General features: G+C 48.1%; 1 protein-coding gene across 2 annotated transcripts in view; it reads left to right on the top strand.

The window, feature by feature from the left end:
* The window catches only part of ZDHHC14 (zinc finger DHHC-type palmitoyltransferase 14), a 266,292-nt gene extending 255,380 nt beyond the window's left edge, over positions 1-10,912 (top strand). The window contains exon 9 of one of the 2 annotated variants that reach the window (XM_059176670.1): positions 9,689-10,912. In XM_059176670.1, coding sequence (XP_059032653.1) covers positions 9,689-10,042 — 354 coding nt within the window. In that variant the 3' untranslated portion in view covers positions 10,043-10,912. Of the gene's footprint in view, positions 1-9,643 lie in introns of both variants that reach the window. The other variant, XM_059176669.1, reaches the window with a different exon arrangement.
* Positions 10,913-17,273: the final 6,361 nt, after the last annotated feature.

Here is a 17,273-nt window from a genome sequence, read left to right as displayed (position 1 = left end):
TCAGCAGAATGTGCTAGCAAACGAGAGGCCGGGCAGTTGTGGGACTCCAAACAGAGGTACTTGGGTTTCAGGCGAAGCTTTCTGGAGGAGATGACATCGGAGCCAAATAGTAAGAGGTTCGTTAAAACGCATTAGCCACCCAGGGATGGGAGAAACACGCCACACAAAGCACGGACAGGTCACAGGTGCAAGTGGGGTGGCCCTGCATGCCGGTGCGGGAGCCGGACAACTGAGTTACCAGACTGTGGGCTGCAAAGCAGGTGTTGGAGGGAGCGTGTGAAGAGCCTTGCGTGCCTTAGAAGCAGCATGGATTTTTCCACAAGGCAGGGAGCTGTTGCAGAGAGCAATATCATCAGGTTTTCTTGGGGTGAATGGAGCCCAGGAGGTCCCATGCGGTGCTGAGGGAAGCATGTTAATACGGAGATGGGGAAAACAGAAGAAGACCTTCACAGTAGACCTTGCGGCAGTGGGGCTGCTCGGGACAGCCGAGGTGGGTTTAGAAAAGAAGCAGCAGCTGTCAGGGGTGGAGTCTCTGTGGAGGGCTGGGGACAAGGAGCCAGGGATGCGGCCCCCCCCACCCCCCGCCTTTCAGCTTGGTGACAAGCTGGTCATAAAAGTCACCAAAGGAAACACAGGGAGAGGGGGAGGGGGAAGCTGAAGGTGCCCATTGATAGCTGGGGGGTGACCGACCGGTAGTGGGAAAAACTTACAGATGGCTCCCTCCCCGTGCTTATGAAGGAATGATGTGGTTTGTAGAAATTCACTTTGAAATAGTAGAGACGTGGGTCAATTTTATTAGTTGTCCTAGAAATAACAGCCGATCGGCATTGTTAACAAAGCATGAGCTGCTGGTTTGTCATCTATTAACCTGATTTCGTTTCTCCTGCTGGAAGAGTCTTTTCTCGAAAATCAACATTTAATATCTTTTCCTGACTCTCTCTCCACCCACCCCTGTCAACTCTGCCCTCACCAAGTCAAATCAGGTCTCTTGACCGAATTAGACACTATCGAGGATGAGCGAATAAAGCTGAAATATGAGGAGGGGGAAATGCAGACGGACAGATTTCAGGACTCAGCGCAGTGTGGAAAGGTAGAGCGAGAGCTCCGTGTGGCATCACAGCCCCTGGGCTTGTACTTGCCAGTCCTCACCCTGGGGCTGGGACAGCAGGGACATCAAGTCCTTTAGTCCCAAGAGCCTCCCATTCCTAGCCTGTGAAGGGAAGAAGTGGGGAGTCGTGAACGGAGGCCATTAGAACCGACTGAGCCCCTGTGTGCCCCGTCCTCCCGGCCCCAGCCGATGACACAGCCGGGAACGCAGGAGGGGCTCGTTAGACGTTCAGCTGAGTGTGCGTGAACGTCCCCGTCTCGGGGCCTTGCTCCTGGGGGCTCTGCACAAACACTGGTGTGTTCCTGTCTTTATTTCTCCACCTCATTCCTTCCTCTCCCTAGTTTTGTCACATCTGCAAAAGGCTCCCCTATGAATATGAAACTAGGAACCAGAGGGACGGAGTTCTCTTTGGAGCAGGGACAGCCTTGGTACGATCAAATCAGTCCATGGGCTGAGAAACCAGAGGTCACGGCTAGTCTACCCACTGGACACTGTAAGCCAAGTGCCTGTGTGCTTTTCCAGGGATGGTGACAATTTTTAAGACTTGAAAACACATGATGAGCTCTAAAACGTGTGAACTACAAAATCGGAATTAATGCATGTTTAATGTCTACAAGACATCTGATGTCAACTTCATTCATTGTTAATTTTATTAATTAAACCAAACCCAGCACTTATGTGATTTATTCAGCTAGTCTTGCAGAATTCTTCGTGCATCATCTGAAAAAAATAGATTAAACAATAATGTTAAATCACAGGACAAGAAGGAAGCTCTCCTCCTAACCTACATTTTAAGTGTGTTTTAGAAGTATAGAGTATTTCTGGAACCGTAATTGAGCACTCATAGACCCCCAGAAGACGGCTTCATGGCCAAGCAGACATAAACAATGCCCAATGCTAATACTTTTGATAAGAATTGGAGCAGAAGCCATAAATAATTTCACTCACCCTTCATTTGTATACAAGACCATCTAGAAAACTCCCAGCTTTGCTTTTAACAGCATTGAACTTGTGTGCTAGGTTTATTTCAAACAAGAAGTCAGCGAGAGTAAAATAAAATGTATCCCAACATGAGCAATTTTATTTGAAAATCTGCAGAAACAGAAAGTAAATTATCTCTGCACTGTTTTCCCCTCGTAACTTTAAGTGACAATGTGTGTGACATCTGAACATCTGAAACCATCAGTTTGTTTGTACGTTAAATGACAGTGCTTTGTCCCAGCAGTAAATCAGCCAGCCCTCACACAGCAAACACAGCGGTCCGCGCTCCTGCCCCCACTGTTTCTCCTGCTGCCAACACGAGGGTCTTTTTGTAGATACTCTTCCAAGAGATCGGGTTTCTATTCCAGTGGTCTTCCGCATTTGGATGATATTTTACTTTTTTATTTTTTTAAGATTTTATTTATTTATTTATCAGAGAGAGCGAGAGCGAGCAGGAGAGTACAAGCAGGCAGAGTGGCAGGCAGAAGCAGAGAGAGAAGCAGCCTCCTTGCTAAGCAAGGAGTCCCATGCAGGGCTTGATCCTAGAACCCTGGGATCACGACCTGAGCCCAAGGCAGTGGCTTAACCCACGAGACACCCAGGCTTCCCTGATTTTTTTACGTTTAGAATGGCAGTTTCATAGAATTCAACCCAATATTTGAGAGATAGTAACCTTTAAAGGCTTGTTTTGGAATGATAGCACAAGTCTCTCAATTTCCCGTTTGTACTGGGTGGATTGTACTGCCCAGTATCCAGGTGCTTGATTGGTTTTTCTTAAGATTATGTGAGTGGTTAGATCTCTAAAAGACACCTAAGGGTGTTTTGGTGTTAGTGCTGGAGCCTTAAGCCCTGGACCAAGTTGTCAGAGAAGTAAGCAGTGATGTCGCCCCCTACTGGTTGAAGAGAGGAGTCCGCTCATGAAAAGGCGAGAAGGTGGGGGGTGGCTTGAGAAAGGCTGAGCTTTTCTCGAGAAGTGTCTGTTCATGTCTTCTGCCCATTTTTTGACTGGGTTATTAGTTTTGAGTATTGAGTTTGAGAATTTCTTTATAGATCTTGAATATCAGCCCTTTGTCTGTACTGTCATTTGCAAATATCTTCTCCCATTCCTGGGTTGCCTCTTAGTTTTGTTGACTGTTTCCTTTGCTGTGCAGAAGCTTTTGATCTTGTTGAAGTCCCAAAAGTTCATTTTCGCTTGTCTTTGGCGACATGTGTTGAAAGAAGTTGCTGTGGCCAGTGTCGAAGAGGTTACTGCCTGTGTTCTCCTCTAGGATTTTGATGGATTCCTGTCTCTCATTGAGGTCTTTCATCCATTTTTGAGTCTATTTTTGTGTCTGGTGTAAGAGAATGGTCCGGTTTCATTCTTCTGTATGTAGCTGTCCAATTTTCCCAGCACCTTGTATTGAAGAAACTGTCTTTTGTCTATTGGATATTTTTTTCCTGATTTGTCAAGGATTAGTTAACCATGGAGTTGAGAGTCCATTTCTGGAGTCCTTATTCTGTTCCATTGGTCTGTTCCATTGTGTGTCTGTTTTCGTGCCAGTACAATGCTGTCTTGGTGATCACAGCTTTGTAATACAGCTCGAAGACATGCAACGGGGTGCCCCCAGCTTTGTTTGTTTGTTTGTTTGTTTCATCCTTAACTTGGCAATTCGGGATCTTTCCCAGTTCCATACAGATTTTAGGATTTTTTTGTTCCAGCTCTTTGAAAAATGTCAATGGTATTTTAATAGTGATGGCATTGTAAGTATAAATTGCTCTGGGGAGGATAGACATTTAGATGTTTATTCTTCCAATATATGAGCATGGAATATTTTTCCATCTTTTTGTTTCTTCAGTTTCTTTCATGAGTGTTTTGTAGTTTCTAGAGTATAGATCCTTTACCTCTTTAGTTAGGTTTATTTCCTTTGGATCTTGTGGTTTTTGTTGCTGTTGTGAACGGAATTGATTCCTTAATTTCTCTTTCTATAGTTACATTGTTAATGTATAGAAAAACAGCTGATTTCTGTGCATTGATTTTGTCTCCTGCCACATTGCTGAATTGCCGTATGAGTTCTAGTAATTTGGGGGTGGAGTCTTTTGGTTTTTCCACATATAGTATCATGTCATCTGCAAAGAGGGAGAATTTGACTTCTTCTTTGCCAATTTGGTTGTTAAGAATAGAGCTACGCTAGGACCCAGCAACGACACGACTGGGTATTTACCCCAAAGATACAGATGTAGTGAAAAGAAGGGGCACATGCACACCAATGTTCATAGCAGCAATGTCCTTGATAGCCAACCTGTGGAAGGAGCTGAGATGCCCTTCAACAGATGAATGAATGGATAAAGAAGATGTGGCTCTTATACACAAGAGAATATTACTCAGCCATCAGAAAGGACAAATAGCCACCATTTGCATCAACATGGATGGAACTGGAGGGGATTATGTTAAGCAAAGTAAATCAAGCAGAGAAAGACAATTATCATATGGTTTCACTCATCTGTGGAACATAAGCAATAGCACAGAGGACCATAGAGGAAGGGAGGGAAATCCAAAGGGGGGAGAAATCAGAGAGGGAGATGAACCATGAGAAACTATGGATCCCGAGAAACAATCTGGGGGGTTCAGAGGAGGAGGGTGTAGGGAGAGGGTAACAGAGCAATGGGCATTGAGGAGGCACCTGCTGTGATGAGCGCTGGGTGTTACACTTAACTAACGAATCACTGAAAACTACATCAAAAACTAATTATGTACTATACAGTGGCTAGCTGAATATAATAAAAAATAAACAGATAAATAAGAAAAGAAAGGCTGACCTTTAAGAAGAGAGAGGTGGGAAGGAAGACAGGGAAGGAAAAAGAGGAAGAAGAAAGAAGAAATGGGCAAATAAAAATCAGAAGCAGAGGTGAAAAGGAGGAGGTATAAGTACATCGTTTCATGGATCCCCTCCACAGTGACCTTGAAAATATCAGCCGAGTTATCAAATGGGATCGCAACCATGAAGGTTTATCAACCCATCCTCCTGGGAATTTTGGCATTGTGCAAAATGAGGGAATGCTAACTTTAAAAACAAAACAACAACAACAAAAAAGGAGCTTCCCAATCATTGAATCTTTTCTAAGAAGGAGATGTTCAATTTTAGTATATGTGCTGCCGAAGCGAGCACTAAGAAGGAGATGTTCAAAACATGCGAAGTTAATGTGAGAATTATAGTCCCTTGTTGGAATCCAATAAAGTCCATTGTCACGTGGAACCAATAAGAGATTTATATGGGCAAACTCCAGTAGAACAAATCCTGGTCCCTGGGTTCGCCCATATGGGGTTGATTGTCTAAAGGAAAATCAGTTCAAATGGGACAAATTCTTTTCAAAGTTTTGGGTCAGCAGGATTTGGACACTTAGGTTCATCGTCCCGGTAACTGTGCTCACGGACGTCACGGCCGCAAGTTAAACTGGCGGGAAGCGATGCACGGCAGAGAGTAGGTTAATTATTAATATGAAAGCAGGCCCTATGATGAAAGAAATATCCATAACTATACTCAGAAAGATAGTCATCTTTTTAAATGTTTGAAGAAATCAATGAAGGAGAGAGGCTTGAAGTCAGTTAATACAAGCTAGGGTTCAAAATACTCATTTTGAAAATATTTCTGAGTCACTTATATTTAGACTTTTTTTTTTAAAGCAATAGTTCAGGGTCAATTGTTTTTCATGTGTTCAAGCTCTTAGGCTTTACCTCTGGTAATCGGAACACTGTTTTTCATAGTCCTGACCGGGAGGCTGAGCACGGATTTGTTACCGTTTTAATGAATTGTCAGTTTGGCCACAGGAAAGCTCTGTAATGTGTACAGGAGTGGACCCTGGTTTGGAGGGGGCTTTCTCTTTAAGAGAAAGAAAACAATTTGCCAGGAACTGGGACTTGATCTCAAGCCTCATAGCTTCAGGATAAACCCACCTCCAGGTACGGGTGGTCCTGTTAGAGGCAGCAGTGATGTTGGTCATACAAAGCCTTCCAGACCACATCCAGCTCCACGTGAAGTCCCCAGTGATCACAAGGTCTAAGGAACTAACTGATCACTTCCTCCAGGGGAATCTGGCTCTGCAGTGGGCATGGCTGGAGGGGAGTGACCAGGGAAGAGGACCAGGGAAGTGAGCTGGAGACAGGAGGGGGGGCTACCTCTCCCCTTGCCCTGGTGCCCCTGACCTCGAAAATCTCCAGCTCTGCCCTCTCACATAAGCCTCTGTGAGTCTGCAAACGTCAGCCTTGCACCGATCCCTAAAATAGAATTTGCCAATTAGTGTTCAATAAAAAGGAAGTCTTTCTGCAGGCAACAGAGACAAGCAAGTCTGATTTGCAGTTTTATCTTTCCTTAGAGCCCAGGGTGCTGGGTAGACTGAAGCTATGAGACATGGGGGGAGCTCCAGGAGGGAAGATTTGAGAACAGGATCCTGGCCTCCAGGCACGGCTCAGCCCCAGGGTCGCTCACCGGCCTGCTCCCAGGCTGCACCGAGCCCGAGCCCGAGCCCCGGAAAGTGGAGGAGGCAGTGAGGGAACCCAGCTGTCGTGATCATCAAGGAGACCAAACCGCGCTTTTCACAACACGTTCATTGCAAAGCACAATATATCCAAAGCCCTAGGACGGTTTCCAGAAGATGAATGTTTAATCAGGAAGGTTGCTCTTCTCTGCCTCTGCCCTGTCAAGACCAAGCCGGTGTGTTGGACCAGCCTGACCGTACGGGAGAGCGTGAGCAACACCTGCCGGCACCAGCCCGCCCGCGGCCCCCCCCCCCCCCCCCGCCTCACTGCGCAGCATCTCCGCCAGAAAGCAACGCCCCGGCCCCCCGCCAGCAGCTGGAACCCGGTGTCGGACCAGCCCTCGGGAAAGCACTGCGGTGGCAGAAACCACGGGGTGGTGATGGGGAAAATGAGAACAGGAGATCCCAGCCCTTGCCCAGGGCCCTCTGTGTTCCTGAGCTCCCTGGACTGGGAGGAAGGTGATGGAGAGTGAGGGTCCCCCCGAGACTTGCTTTCCTTCGGTAAAGAACTCTATTCTTGCCTGAAATTGGGTCTTTCACCTTTGAAAGCCTGTGCATTCGCAGAGACTGCAGCCCTCGCTCCTCCTCAGTGGGCTGGGGCGGGCCTGCCCCTTGCGGTTGTAGAAAGAAACCCTCTGGCCAAAGGACGCACACACTGGAGCGAATAAAAGAAAAGCCGAGTGTCCACTGACAGATGAATGGACGGAGAAGATGCGGTGTAGATCCACTACGGAGTACTACGCCGCCTTCCAAAAGAATGAGATCTTGCCATGTGCGATGATGTGGACGGACCTAGAGGCTATTAGGCTAAATGAAGTCAGTCGGTCAGAGAAAGACAAATGCTGTGTGATTTCACTCCTTTGTGGAATTTGAGAAACAAAATGGATGAACATAGAGGAAGGGAAGGAAAAATAAAATAAGAAGAAAACAGAGAGGGAAGCAAACCATGAGACCCTCCACGACAGGAAACAAACTGAGGGTCGCTGGAGGGGAGGTGAGTGGGTAACTGGTGACGGGCACTGAGGAGGGCACGTGATGTAACGAGGTCTGGGTGTTATGTGCAACTGACGAAGCACTGAGCTCTGCCTCTGAAAGTAATAACACGCTCTGTGTTAACTGAATTTAAATAAAAAGATTTTTTAAAAGAAAGAAAGGAAGGAAGAGAAAGAAAGAATGGAAGGAAGGAAGAGAGAAAGAGAGGGAGAGAGGAAGGAAGGAAGAAAGACCTCGTAAGTCGGAACTTCGATGAACTCTCTCTCCTCCCAAAAGTGTGCGCGGTGCGTGGTTCCTTCTGTTCCCTGCACGGAGGTGGGGGAGTGATGGCAGCTCTAGGTATCCCCTGGGCAGGACAGTGAGCCACCTCCACCACAAAACCGCTGGGACAGGTTCTACAAGAACTCGGGAGTTCTGAAAAAGAGAGGAGGGGATAGTAAGACAAGGTTTATGAAGTACCTACTATGTGTCGCGCGCAGTAGTAGAAAGAGCTTCATGGACAAGCAAACCCAGCCCCAAACGCTGGGTCCTTGCCTTACTCTTATCCGTAAGGGCTTAAACAAGCCACTCGTTCACTTCAGCCTCAGGGGGGAAATGTGTTTGTTCTAAGAACTTCTGAAGAAACAGTGCAGTGCCTCGCTTACTGCTCGAACCTAAAGTCACACCCGTTCTTCCTCCTCCTGGTTGAAGAGCAGTTCCTGAAACTCTCGAAGGACTGACCGCACACACTCAAGTTCAAGATCTCTGAAGGCTGCCGAGGCGTCTTCTGGCTGATCCACACCTGCTCCATCGCTCGAGGGAGGGCTCCACGCTCCACGTCCCATGGCCCACGTTCCACATGCCACGTTCCAGCAGCTCAAAATATGTTTATACCATTTCTTCACCCAGTGAGCGAAATGAGGGAAAGGACATAAGGTGCGACATGACGTAAGGACACTTAGAAGAAAAGGAAACATCTTGTGAAATGTTGGCATTCTCTTTCACGGATTAAAAAAAACACAGAAGCTCAAGGGTTCTCGAAGCAGATGGAAATTTAGCAGTGGGGAATTCTGGGGCTTTGTGAACAACAGTCTGACCAGACCCTGAGGGGCCTTTCTTTCTCTTTCTTTCTTCCTTCCTTCCTTCCTTCCTTGTAGTAAAATATACAAAACACAAAATTTACCCTTTCAACCATCTTTCAGTGTCCGGTTCGGTGGCAGTAAGTTCACTCGCAGGGTTGTACAAAGATGGCTACTGTCCATCTCCAGGCCTCTTCGTGTCTCAAAACTGAGACTCTATCCCCAGGCACACTGGCTTCCTCTTCCCTCCCCCCAGGCCCGGGCACCCACCCTTCTCTCTACTTTGTGTCACTGGGAAGTTAATTCTTGCGGGTACCACGTGTGTTATCATGGAATACTCGCCCACTTGTGACTGGCTCACCTCACTCAGCACGATGTCCTCAGGGTTCATCCGTGTGGTGGGCTGTGTCAGGATGTCCTTCCTGTCCACGGCTCAGCTGTGGCGGACCGTCTGTCTAGACCATGTTTTGTGGATCTGTTTATCTGCAGACGAACCCCTGCTTCCACCTCTTGGCTCTTGTGACTGATGCTGCTGTGAGCGTGGGTGCGGGCCCCTGTATTTGTAAAACAATCGAGTAAAAGTGGTTTCCAGCCTGCAAGCAGCGGCCACTGATCACCAGAGACAACTCTGGGTGGTGAAGCCTGTGACTGTCTCCAGGGGATTTTTCCTTAATTAGGTCGTGTCTGGGGGTCAAGGGCCAGGAGGCTGCCCGTAACTGCCTCTGGCTGCCCGTAACTCCCTGGGCACCTGTGGGTGCTGTGGGCACCTGTGGGTCCCCCCCCCCAGCGGCTTATTTCGGTGCACGTGTTTTCCAGGTGCGGGCATCCCTGGCTGGTACCAGGCCCCTGTGCATGCTCTCTGCCTGTCTCACTAACGGGTTTCTCTCTCTCTCTCACATCCCGCCCTTCCCCTTCCTGTGCCCCCCCTCCTCCCCACCCCATGCCCGTCGCCTCTCCGCCTTCGGGTTGCCGGCTCCCTCCTGCTGCCCAGTGCGACCAGGACCAGTGCATTCAGAGCACCAAATTCGTTTTGCAGGCCGCGGCCACGCCCCTGCTGCAGAGCGAGCCCAGCCTCACCAGCGACGAGCTGCACCTGCCCGGGAAGCCGGGCCTGGGCACACCCTGCGCCAGCCTGACGCTCGGGCAGCCCACGCCGCCCTCCTCCATGCCCAACCTCACCGCCGAGGCGGCGCTCACAGACATCCTGCCCCTGAAAGACGAGCACGTGGGCCACCAGTTCCTGACCCCGGAGGAAGCGCCCTCGCCGCCGCGGATGCTGGCGGGCAGCCCCCTGGCCCACAGCCGCACCATGCACGTGCTGGGGCTGGCCAGCCAGGACTCCCTGCACGAGGACTCGGTGCGCGGGCTGGTGAAGCTCAGCTCCGTGTGACCGCAGCCCGGGGACAAGGGCCGCAGACCACGGGAGCTTGGCCGTGACCCGGTTCCAAGGCGGCGAGGACAACTCCGGGTCCTGGGGCGCCCAGACCCCTCAGAGCGCAAACGGATGGCCCTTCCAGAAGAGGGCAGGGCCTGAATGCCTACAGCTTGGGTTGATGGAACTTTCTTCCCCACCCTGACTGCTTTGATCACCGTGAAAATGGAGAATTGGCTGTTTCCAGGCGGCTGGCATTTGAGGGGTGGGCCTGGGGAGAGAGGAGCAGCCTCCGGGGCTGCGGGCTGAGCCCAGGAGGAACGGACCCGGCCCGGATGGCTGCTCTGCGGTCCACCCGCTGCTCTGGGGACAGACACACGGGAAGGTTGAGGACGCTGGTGGCCAGACTGAATTTGCACTTACATGTTATGCTACTAATATTTGAACTAGACATACCATTCCATTTGTTAATTTAAAAACAAAAACAAAAACCTAAAGGGGATTAAAAAAAAAAAAGACCAGGTCTGGATTTGCATGCCACGCTACATCTGTTTCCAAGTGGTGTTGGTATTCAAACGGAAATGCTGCTTGCTTGCTTTCTTTCTTTCTTCTAATTTGGTGAATTTTCAAGTGCTGTTTTAGGGGAAGCCAGTGCAGCACAGCGAGGCTCATGGACATTGCCGACACGCGCCAGCTTCTCGAGCTTCGCTAGACAGGGGCAGGTGGCGCCCGGGCTGCGGGGCTGCCGGCTTGTGCCCTGTCAAGTATCAGTTCACCTTCTGTTGGGTAGTTAGACGAGCTTTGTGTCGTACCACGCCTGCCACAGTCTCCACCTCCTTGTGTGACCAAACGTCCTGTGGGCAGCCAATAAAATGACGTCCTCTGTTATTTCGGATCTGCGTACAGTTATCCTTAACAGCTTCAATGACGACACAGTCATCTGGCTGACCTATGGAGAGTGTGGTTTCACCGAAGTATCCCTAGCGAGGAACGGTCCCCAAACAGCCAAAAGTAAAATCTTGGAATGGGGTAGGGGGGATTTACGGGATGATTTCTCAGGTAAGCGGGTAGCTTTCCAACAGTGTTTCTCTCTCTCTCTCTCTCTCTCTCTCTCTCTCTCTCTTTTTTTTTTTTTTCTTTGTCTTTCTGATACGGTCTCAGCAGAATTTGTTCCACATTGACCGATTGCCACAGGGCGATTAATCCACGGGTGGCGGGAGAGGGCCCGCAGGGAAAGGCCACCGTGAGGCGGTCTTCTACGTCCTATTCCATAAGGTCAGTGCTTGGAAAGGGCAGCGCGAGGTTCTCCTCGGGTATCAGAATATGAGGAGAAATTGGCTTCACGTCTGGGCCCTGAGCATGTAGCTGATCATTCTCACCCAGACATGAAGCAGAGTGGAATTAAGAAAATTACTGCTTCATTCGTTCATTTATCATCGAGAAGGACGCGGGCTCTGTATTTAAGGAGTAAGTCATTTCGGAGGCAGCTGCGGGGACTCAGCAGGCTCTGTCCAGGCTTCTCTCCAGACAATAAATTCAACCGCCCAATCGACTCAAGTTCAAAATCAAGTTGGGGCTCCTCACAACCGTGTGAAACACCAGCCACCCCCAGCGATTTGCATTTATGGAAAAAGGCTGTTTCTCCCACGAAAGAGTTGCCATTTTATAGAAAAGGAAAGCAGAAAAGGAAAAGAAAAGCACAATTTAAAGTCTCATCTGGAATAAAGCCCATTCTTTGTTGGTGGAGAATCTCCTGTGCTGAAAATAACCCCACAATTCTGGCTGGGTGGTGTCTTGGAACCACCGTAACTGTTCATGCTGTCTATACAGATAGAAAACAGGAAAGGCAGATGGTGTGTAGCCATTACTGACCTCCCGGACCTCCTAGCTCCTTGTGCTCGCTTGGAATTTATAATAAGGGGGACAGAGCTCTTCCTTACACAGCCACACACACACACACACACACACACACACACACTCACGGTCACGAACCCATAGGGATTCTCTCCTTGCCTGCACTGCCTGGGAGCAAAAAGCAATAGCCCCACGATGTGCCTTCCAGAACTTTCCTAACCCTCTGCCCTCTGCCTCCTTCCATCTGCTGCCCTGAGACCCTGGGAGAGTGTTGGCCCTGGGGAGAAGATGGGTCACTTCTCACTCCAGTGTCTGTGTCTCCATCCACTCCCAGTTTCTTCACCTAGAAGATGAAGACAATGAACTTTTGAGTCTTTCCATTTCTATCATCTAATTCAGTGGTTGCTGATTTCCCAGGATTGGTCCGTCTTTCCACCTCCTTATGATAAAATCCAAGAAGTAAGGATCTTTCATGTCTTTAATAACCAATACTTACAGAATATATATTACTGATCCTCCACACACCCCCGGCCTTATCTCCTGTGCCCACTGACATCACGTATTGGAAAGGGGATTGGGAATTTCAGTGAAACAAATCAAAGCTATCAAGCCCATTCAGGGTCCAGGAGGGTGATTAACTTGAATAGGCCCATTTGCTATAACAATGAACTTCTTCAAGCCCCAGACCAGAGAGATACTCACAGCCCTTTAGTCTGTGGCTTAGAAAAGAGGGGGGAGTCTGTGGAATGAAGGACTATGAGCCGGGGAGCTCCCAACTTCCCCTGATCTCAGGAAAGGAACTTCTGGTGATGGATCTGTATTTCCCATTAACTGATAAATACAAATATTTTTAAATGCTGGGTGGTTTCATCAAGCTGTGGCTGCATATAGACCTTGATCTTTCTAAATTCTGTCGGTGTGTTATGGAGCGATTGCATGCTGGCTATGAAAATAAGATTAATATTTTACCGTGCTATTAAAGCTTGGACCATTATCAAACCTATGCACATGCATACACACACACACACACACACACACACACACACACACACACTCACTCACTTTGTTATCTAAAAATCCATCTGCTTTCCTCCTCCCAGAAGTGCTTCAGGCACCGCAGGCTTCCCAGGCACTCAGAGGCTGAGTTGAGCCTGAGTGCCCTGGTCCTGGGGAGGATGTTGGCTGGAGAGTCAGGGCGGCTGCTAGTGTGCCCGCTGAAAGGGCAGGATGACATGACATTCCGTGCCTAGGGAGAATCGGCTGGCATTTGTGCTGACGCACTTGAAAAAATGCTCATTCCAGCGTTCAGCCTGGGAGGGTGATGCCATAGCCCCAGCCTGGGCCAGCAAAATGCCAAATACCTGTTCTGGCCCAGAATAACACCGAGGAAGACCCTTGTGCTCAGCTCAGCCCCCTGCAAGGACCCCGTAACCCCCCCACCCATTATGTTTAGGATTACTGACTGGGATTCAAAACAAGAGACAAACCCCATTTTATGAGCCATGCTTCTGCTGGACCTAAATGGGTTTTCAGAAGTCCCCTAGCTTTTCACTGCCTGGGCTTGGGCCTGGCTTTCTTGTCGGATTCAACAGCAAGTCTATGAATTTGCCTAAAATGATAGGAAGTGTCCCTGGCACTGGGGGCTGTAATAGCATCTCCAGGAAAATGCCAGAATCCAAGCCATTCGGGGACCGCCATCACAGGTTTCTGAGGGGCACAGCCTGATGGGCTCCTCTGTGGGTCTCAGAGCCTCCTTGCTCCCCAAAGGGGGGAACTGTAACTCGATGCCCCCTTCCTGAGCTCCACAAACAGTCAGCCTCTTCACCAGAAACCCAGGGCTTTCCCACCTTGGCTGGTGGTTTTGAGTTAGCCAGAAGGCATCAGGAACTCACATTCATTGTTTAAGGAACATTTTGAAGTGCGTTGTCTGTCATTCGTCCACAGGACCACTGCCTCACCTGTTTAGGTCTTGATCGTGTAAGAAAAGAGACTAAGGGGAACAAATGTCAGATCTACTTTTCTGATTAATGCCTTAAACTGTTTTGAAGCTGAGCCTAAGTCAAATCGATGTTTACATTTTTTATTGAGTACCTATAAGTTGTGGAAGTCAAGCATATTCTTATCCAAAGGAGAGCGCCTTTCAAATGAAGTCTGATTCCCCGGTCCCCTCCACAGGTCCTGGAGCTCTGCGTATGGCCTCGTATGCCATTTTCCATGTGCCTGCATCAAAAACCACCCCCCCCCCATTTGTTCCCTCGAGATGCAACACCCCCTTGTCTCTGTCTTCTAACAATAAGTTATTGAAATATTAAATAAGCTGAAAGTCGTTTTCTTTCATATGAATGTCAAAGATACTCATGGCTTTTTGTACCTGGGGAAATCCTCCATCTAGTTGCCCACTGTAAGGTCCTCACCATACAGCCAGGATGGATTTTCAGACGAGGCATCAGGACATTAATCCAGCCATGGAAAATAATTGGGAGGCTGAAGATTAGATTGTTTCTGGAGCAATTGAATTTGCAGCTGCCACAAAACTAGATAAATGGCCTTCACTGGAATTATTCTCTAAATCTCATAAACCTTAGGAATCACGTACAGAATGGGCTGGAAACACGAAGACTTTTCTTCCATCTTGCGCAACATGAAGACTTTTCTTCCATCCGCTGTTGACTTTTTAAGAGACACTTGGTATTGCTGATGAAGACATGAATGGACGGCTCTCTGTTTGCCCTAGATATGTTAAGATGGAGAGTTACACCGAGAAGCCATATGGCCTATCCAAGGAGACATGTTTTCTGGGTTCTACATGAATGGACATGGTTTTAGCCTGCAATTTAAAAAAAAGGGGGAGGGGGAGATTACATCCTCACTTACTATTTGCCCAGGGCATTCTGTGTTGGTATTTCACATGAGTCAAACATTTTGGTGTGAAAGGGTGGGAAAAAAGGCCTTTTAAACTCTTAGTGGATTCAAAGCCCTGAATCGGAACAATGGTGAACACACTATAATACAGAGCGTTGCATGTTTTCCAAGATACTTATGCTTATTAAAGTGCCTTTCATGTTTTAATGTTTGCAGAATCTATCTTAAACCTGAAATGAATTAAGAAAGTATTTTCCTCCTTCAATAAAAACTGCTAATGGCATCAAATGTAAACCTCAGTCTTTATAAGATTTTCAAGGTCAACAAGGTGTAGGGAAGAATCAGATCGATTTGCATTCAGTGAGTTTTCACTGTGTAGACACTCCTCTGAAGAGTACTGGATTTTCTGGTCACAGATACCTAGATTGGTTTCTTACAGCTGTGATTCTCAACTTTTTTAAATTCGCAAGTGACTTTAGAGCAACTAAGAACTTCAAACCCTGTAATCTACTTGCTCTGTGTTCCACCTTCTAACACACACATACCCCAGCCATATAAGAATTGTGTTTGGCTACTAATAACAAAATCTCCAAGTAACAGTGGCTTAACAAAGAGATGTGTTTTCTGTCATGCAAAATAAGCCCAGGGGCAGGCAATCCAGAGTCAGTGATGGCTCCATAATGTCATCAGTGTCCTGAACCCTTTCTTTCTGTTCCGCCATTCTTAGCATTGACTTTCATCCTCAGGCTCACTTCATGGCCACAAGATAGCTCCTGCAGCTCCAGCCATCCAAGCCGTATTCCAGGAAGGAAACAAAGGAAAAGAGCAAAGTGGGTACAAGACACTTAAGATGGCTCCCTTCAGAGAGCCATTTCCAAATCTTACTCAGATTTCTCCATTGCCAATGTCGAGTCACATGACAACCCCTGAGCACAAAAGAGGCAGGAATTATGGTGTGTTAGCTGGACACATTATTGCCCCAAATAATGTCAAGTTCTGTAAGGAAGAAGGACAAAATGAGTATTGACTAGATCATCACAATGGATAACCTCATCTCCTTACTGAAAAAGAGACCTGCTAGTTGAGTTTCTCCATTCTCCGCTCCACCAGAAAAGCTTTGTCTTCACCCACTTTTTCTCTCTTTGGAGAGAGTTCCTATTTACTAAAGTAGGCTTGACCTAGGCTGTTCCATGACCTCTAGGATCCAGCCCTTTCTCTTGCATCTTCAGTTTCTCTCTTTTCATTAGTTGCTTTTTCTAGGTCACCACGCTTTTCTTCTCTCAAAAAAAAGGAAAAACAAAAACAAAACAAATCCTCTTCCTTGCCCTTCATCCCTGGCATTCCCTCGTGCCACACTCATGAGACTGGCGCTCCAAGGTCTCCAATGGCCAAATCCAGCAGGATTGGTCTACCATCTCATTTGCATCTCGGAAGCATCTGGCACCATGGTGTTGCCCGGGTGGGCCTTGGGGGCATGGAAGGCAAGCTGTGGTTGAATGGCCTCGAGGCTCCTCAGGCAAACTCTCTGTGCTTCACCACTGTGCTTCTGTCCTCTGGCTCAGTGACATTGTTTTTCCAGTTGGCACCTCCTTGCATTCTGCTTCCTTCTCACACCCCCTAAAAGAGGACACATCCTCTGCCCTTCGCTTTCCTGGTTCTCCTCCCCTGCAGAGACTTTTCCACTCCCAGTGCCTTCTCGTCTATCCTCTATAGTGAACTCCAGCCTCTCTCTCTCCTGGATCACCTCCCTCCCCAGTGCCAGCCCACATCTGAACCAGCTGTCCAGAAGGAGAAAGTTTTCAGACAGGATTCTGGCTCTGGCTTGGGGGAAACTAGCTCTCCAACACTTGGGTGATGGGTAGAGCCTCTGCTCCTAGTTTCCTTACCTGTTTATGAGAGGCTTCTGATGCACCATGCTACTCTTGGCTCAGTGTCCATTTAGATGTTCCATCATCACCCTAAACTCAGAATACCTAAAATTGAATTCCACATCTTTTCCCCCAAACCAGTCCTTATTTTAGTTGCTGCTTCCCTAGTAGAGTCCTTGGCTGAAAATTCTGGAATGGTCTTTGACTCTTAATTACTCTCCATATCCAGTCAGGTGTCCAATCCCTTCTAGTCTTGCTTTATAATATCCATCAAATCTGTCCTTCTTTTCTACTGGATTGCTGTCTTCACTGTCTTCCCCAGAGTGTTATGGTGGCTCCAAGAAGTCTCCTTCCAAAGCTTTTCCTAAGCCTGTCCATCCCATGTAACCCAGACAAATTGGTCTTCCCCCAACCATGCTAGGTGCATGTCAGACCCTAGGCAGGAGACGGTCAAAGGCTTTTTCTTGCCCATATGCTGCTTAAACCAACATCAAAGCCTCTATACTCTGGCCTCAACTAGTATTTCTGTCCTCTGTCCCTTTCTTCCTGTGCTCCCCTCTCTGACCATCTGGCCTCCTCACCTTCTGGTAGGAGTCATGCACTTCCTACCCTCCCCATCTTCCCTCTGCTCTTCCTGACTCTCCCATAGTCCTTCCTAGCTTTCA

The sequence above is a fragment of the Mustela lutreola genome, chromosome 6, assembly GCF_030435805.1.
Source record: "Mustela lutreola isolate mMusLut2 chromosome 6, mMusLut2.pri, whole genome shotgun sequence".
Lineage (NCBI taxonomy): Eukaryota > Metazoa > Chordata > Mammalia > Carnivora > Mustelidae > Mustela > Mustela lutreola.
The sequence above is the reverse complement of the archived record's forward strand: the minus strand, read 5'-3'. Positions and strand labels throughout refer to the sequence as shown.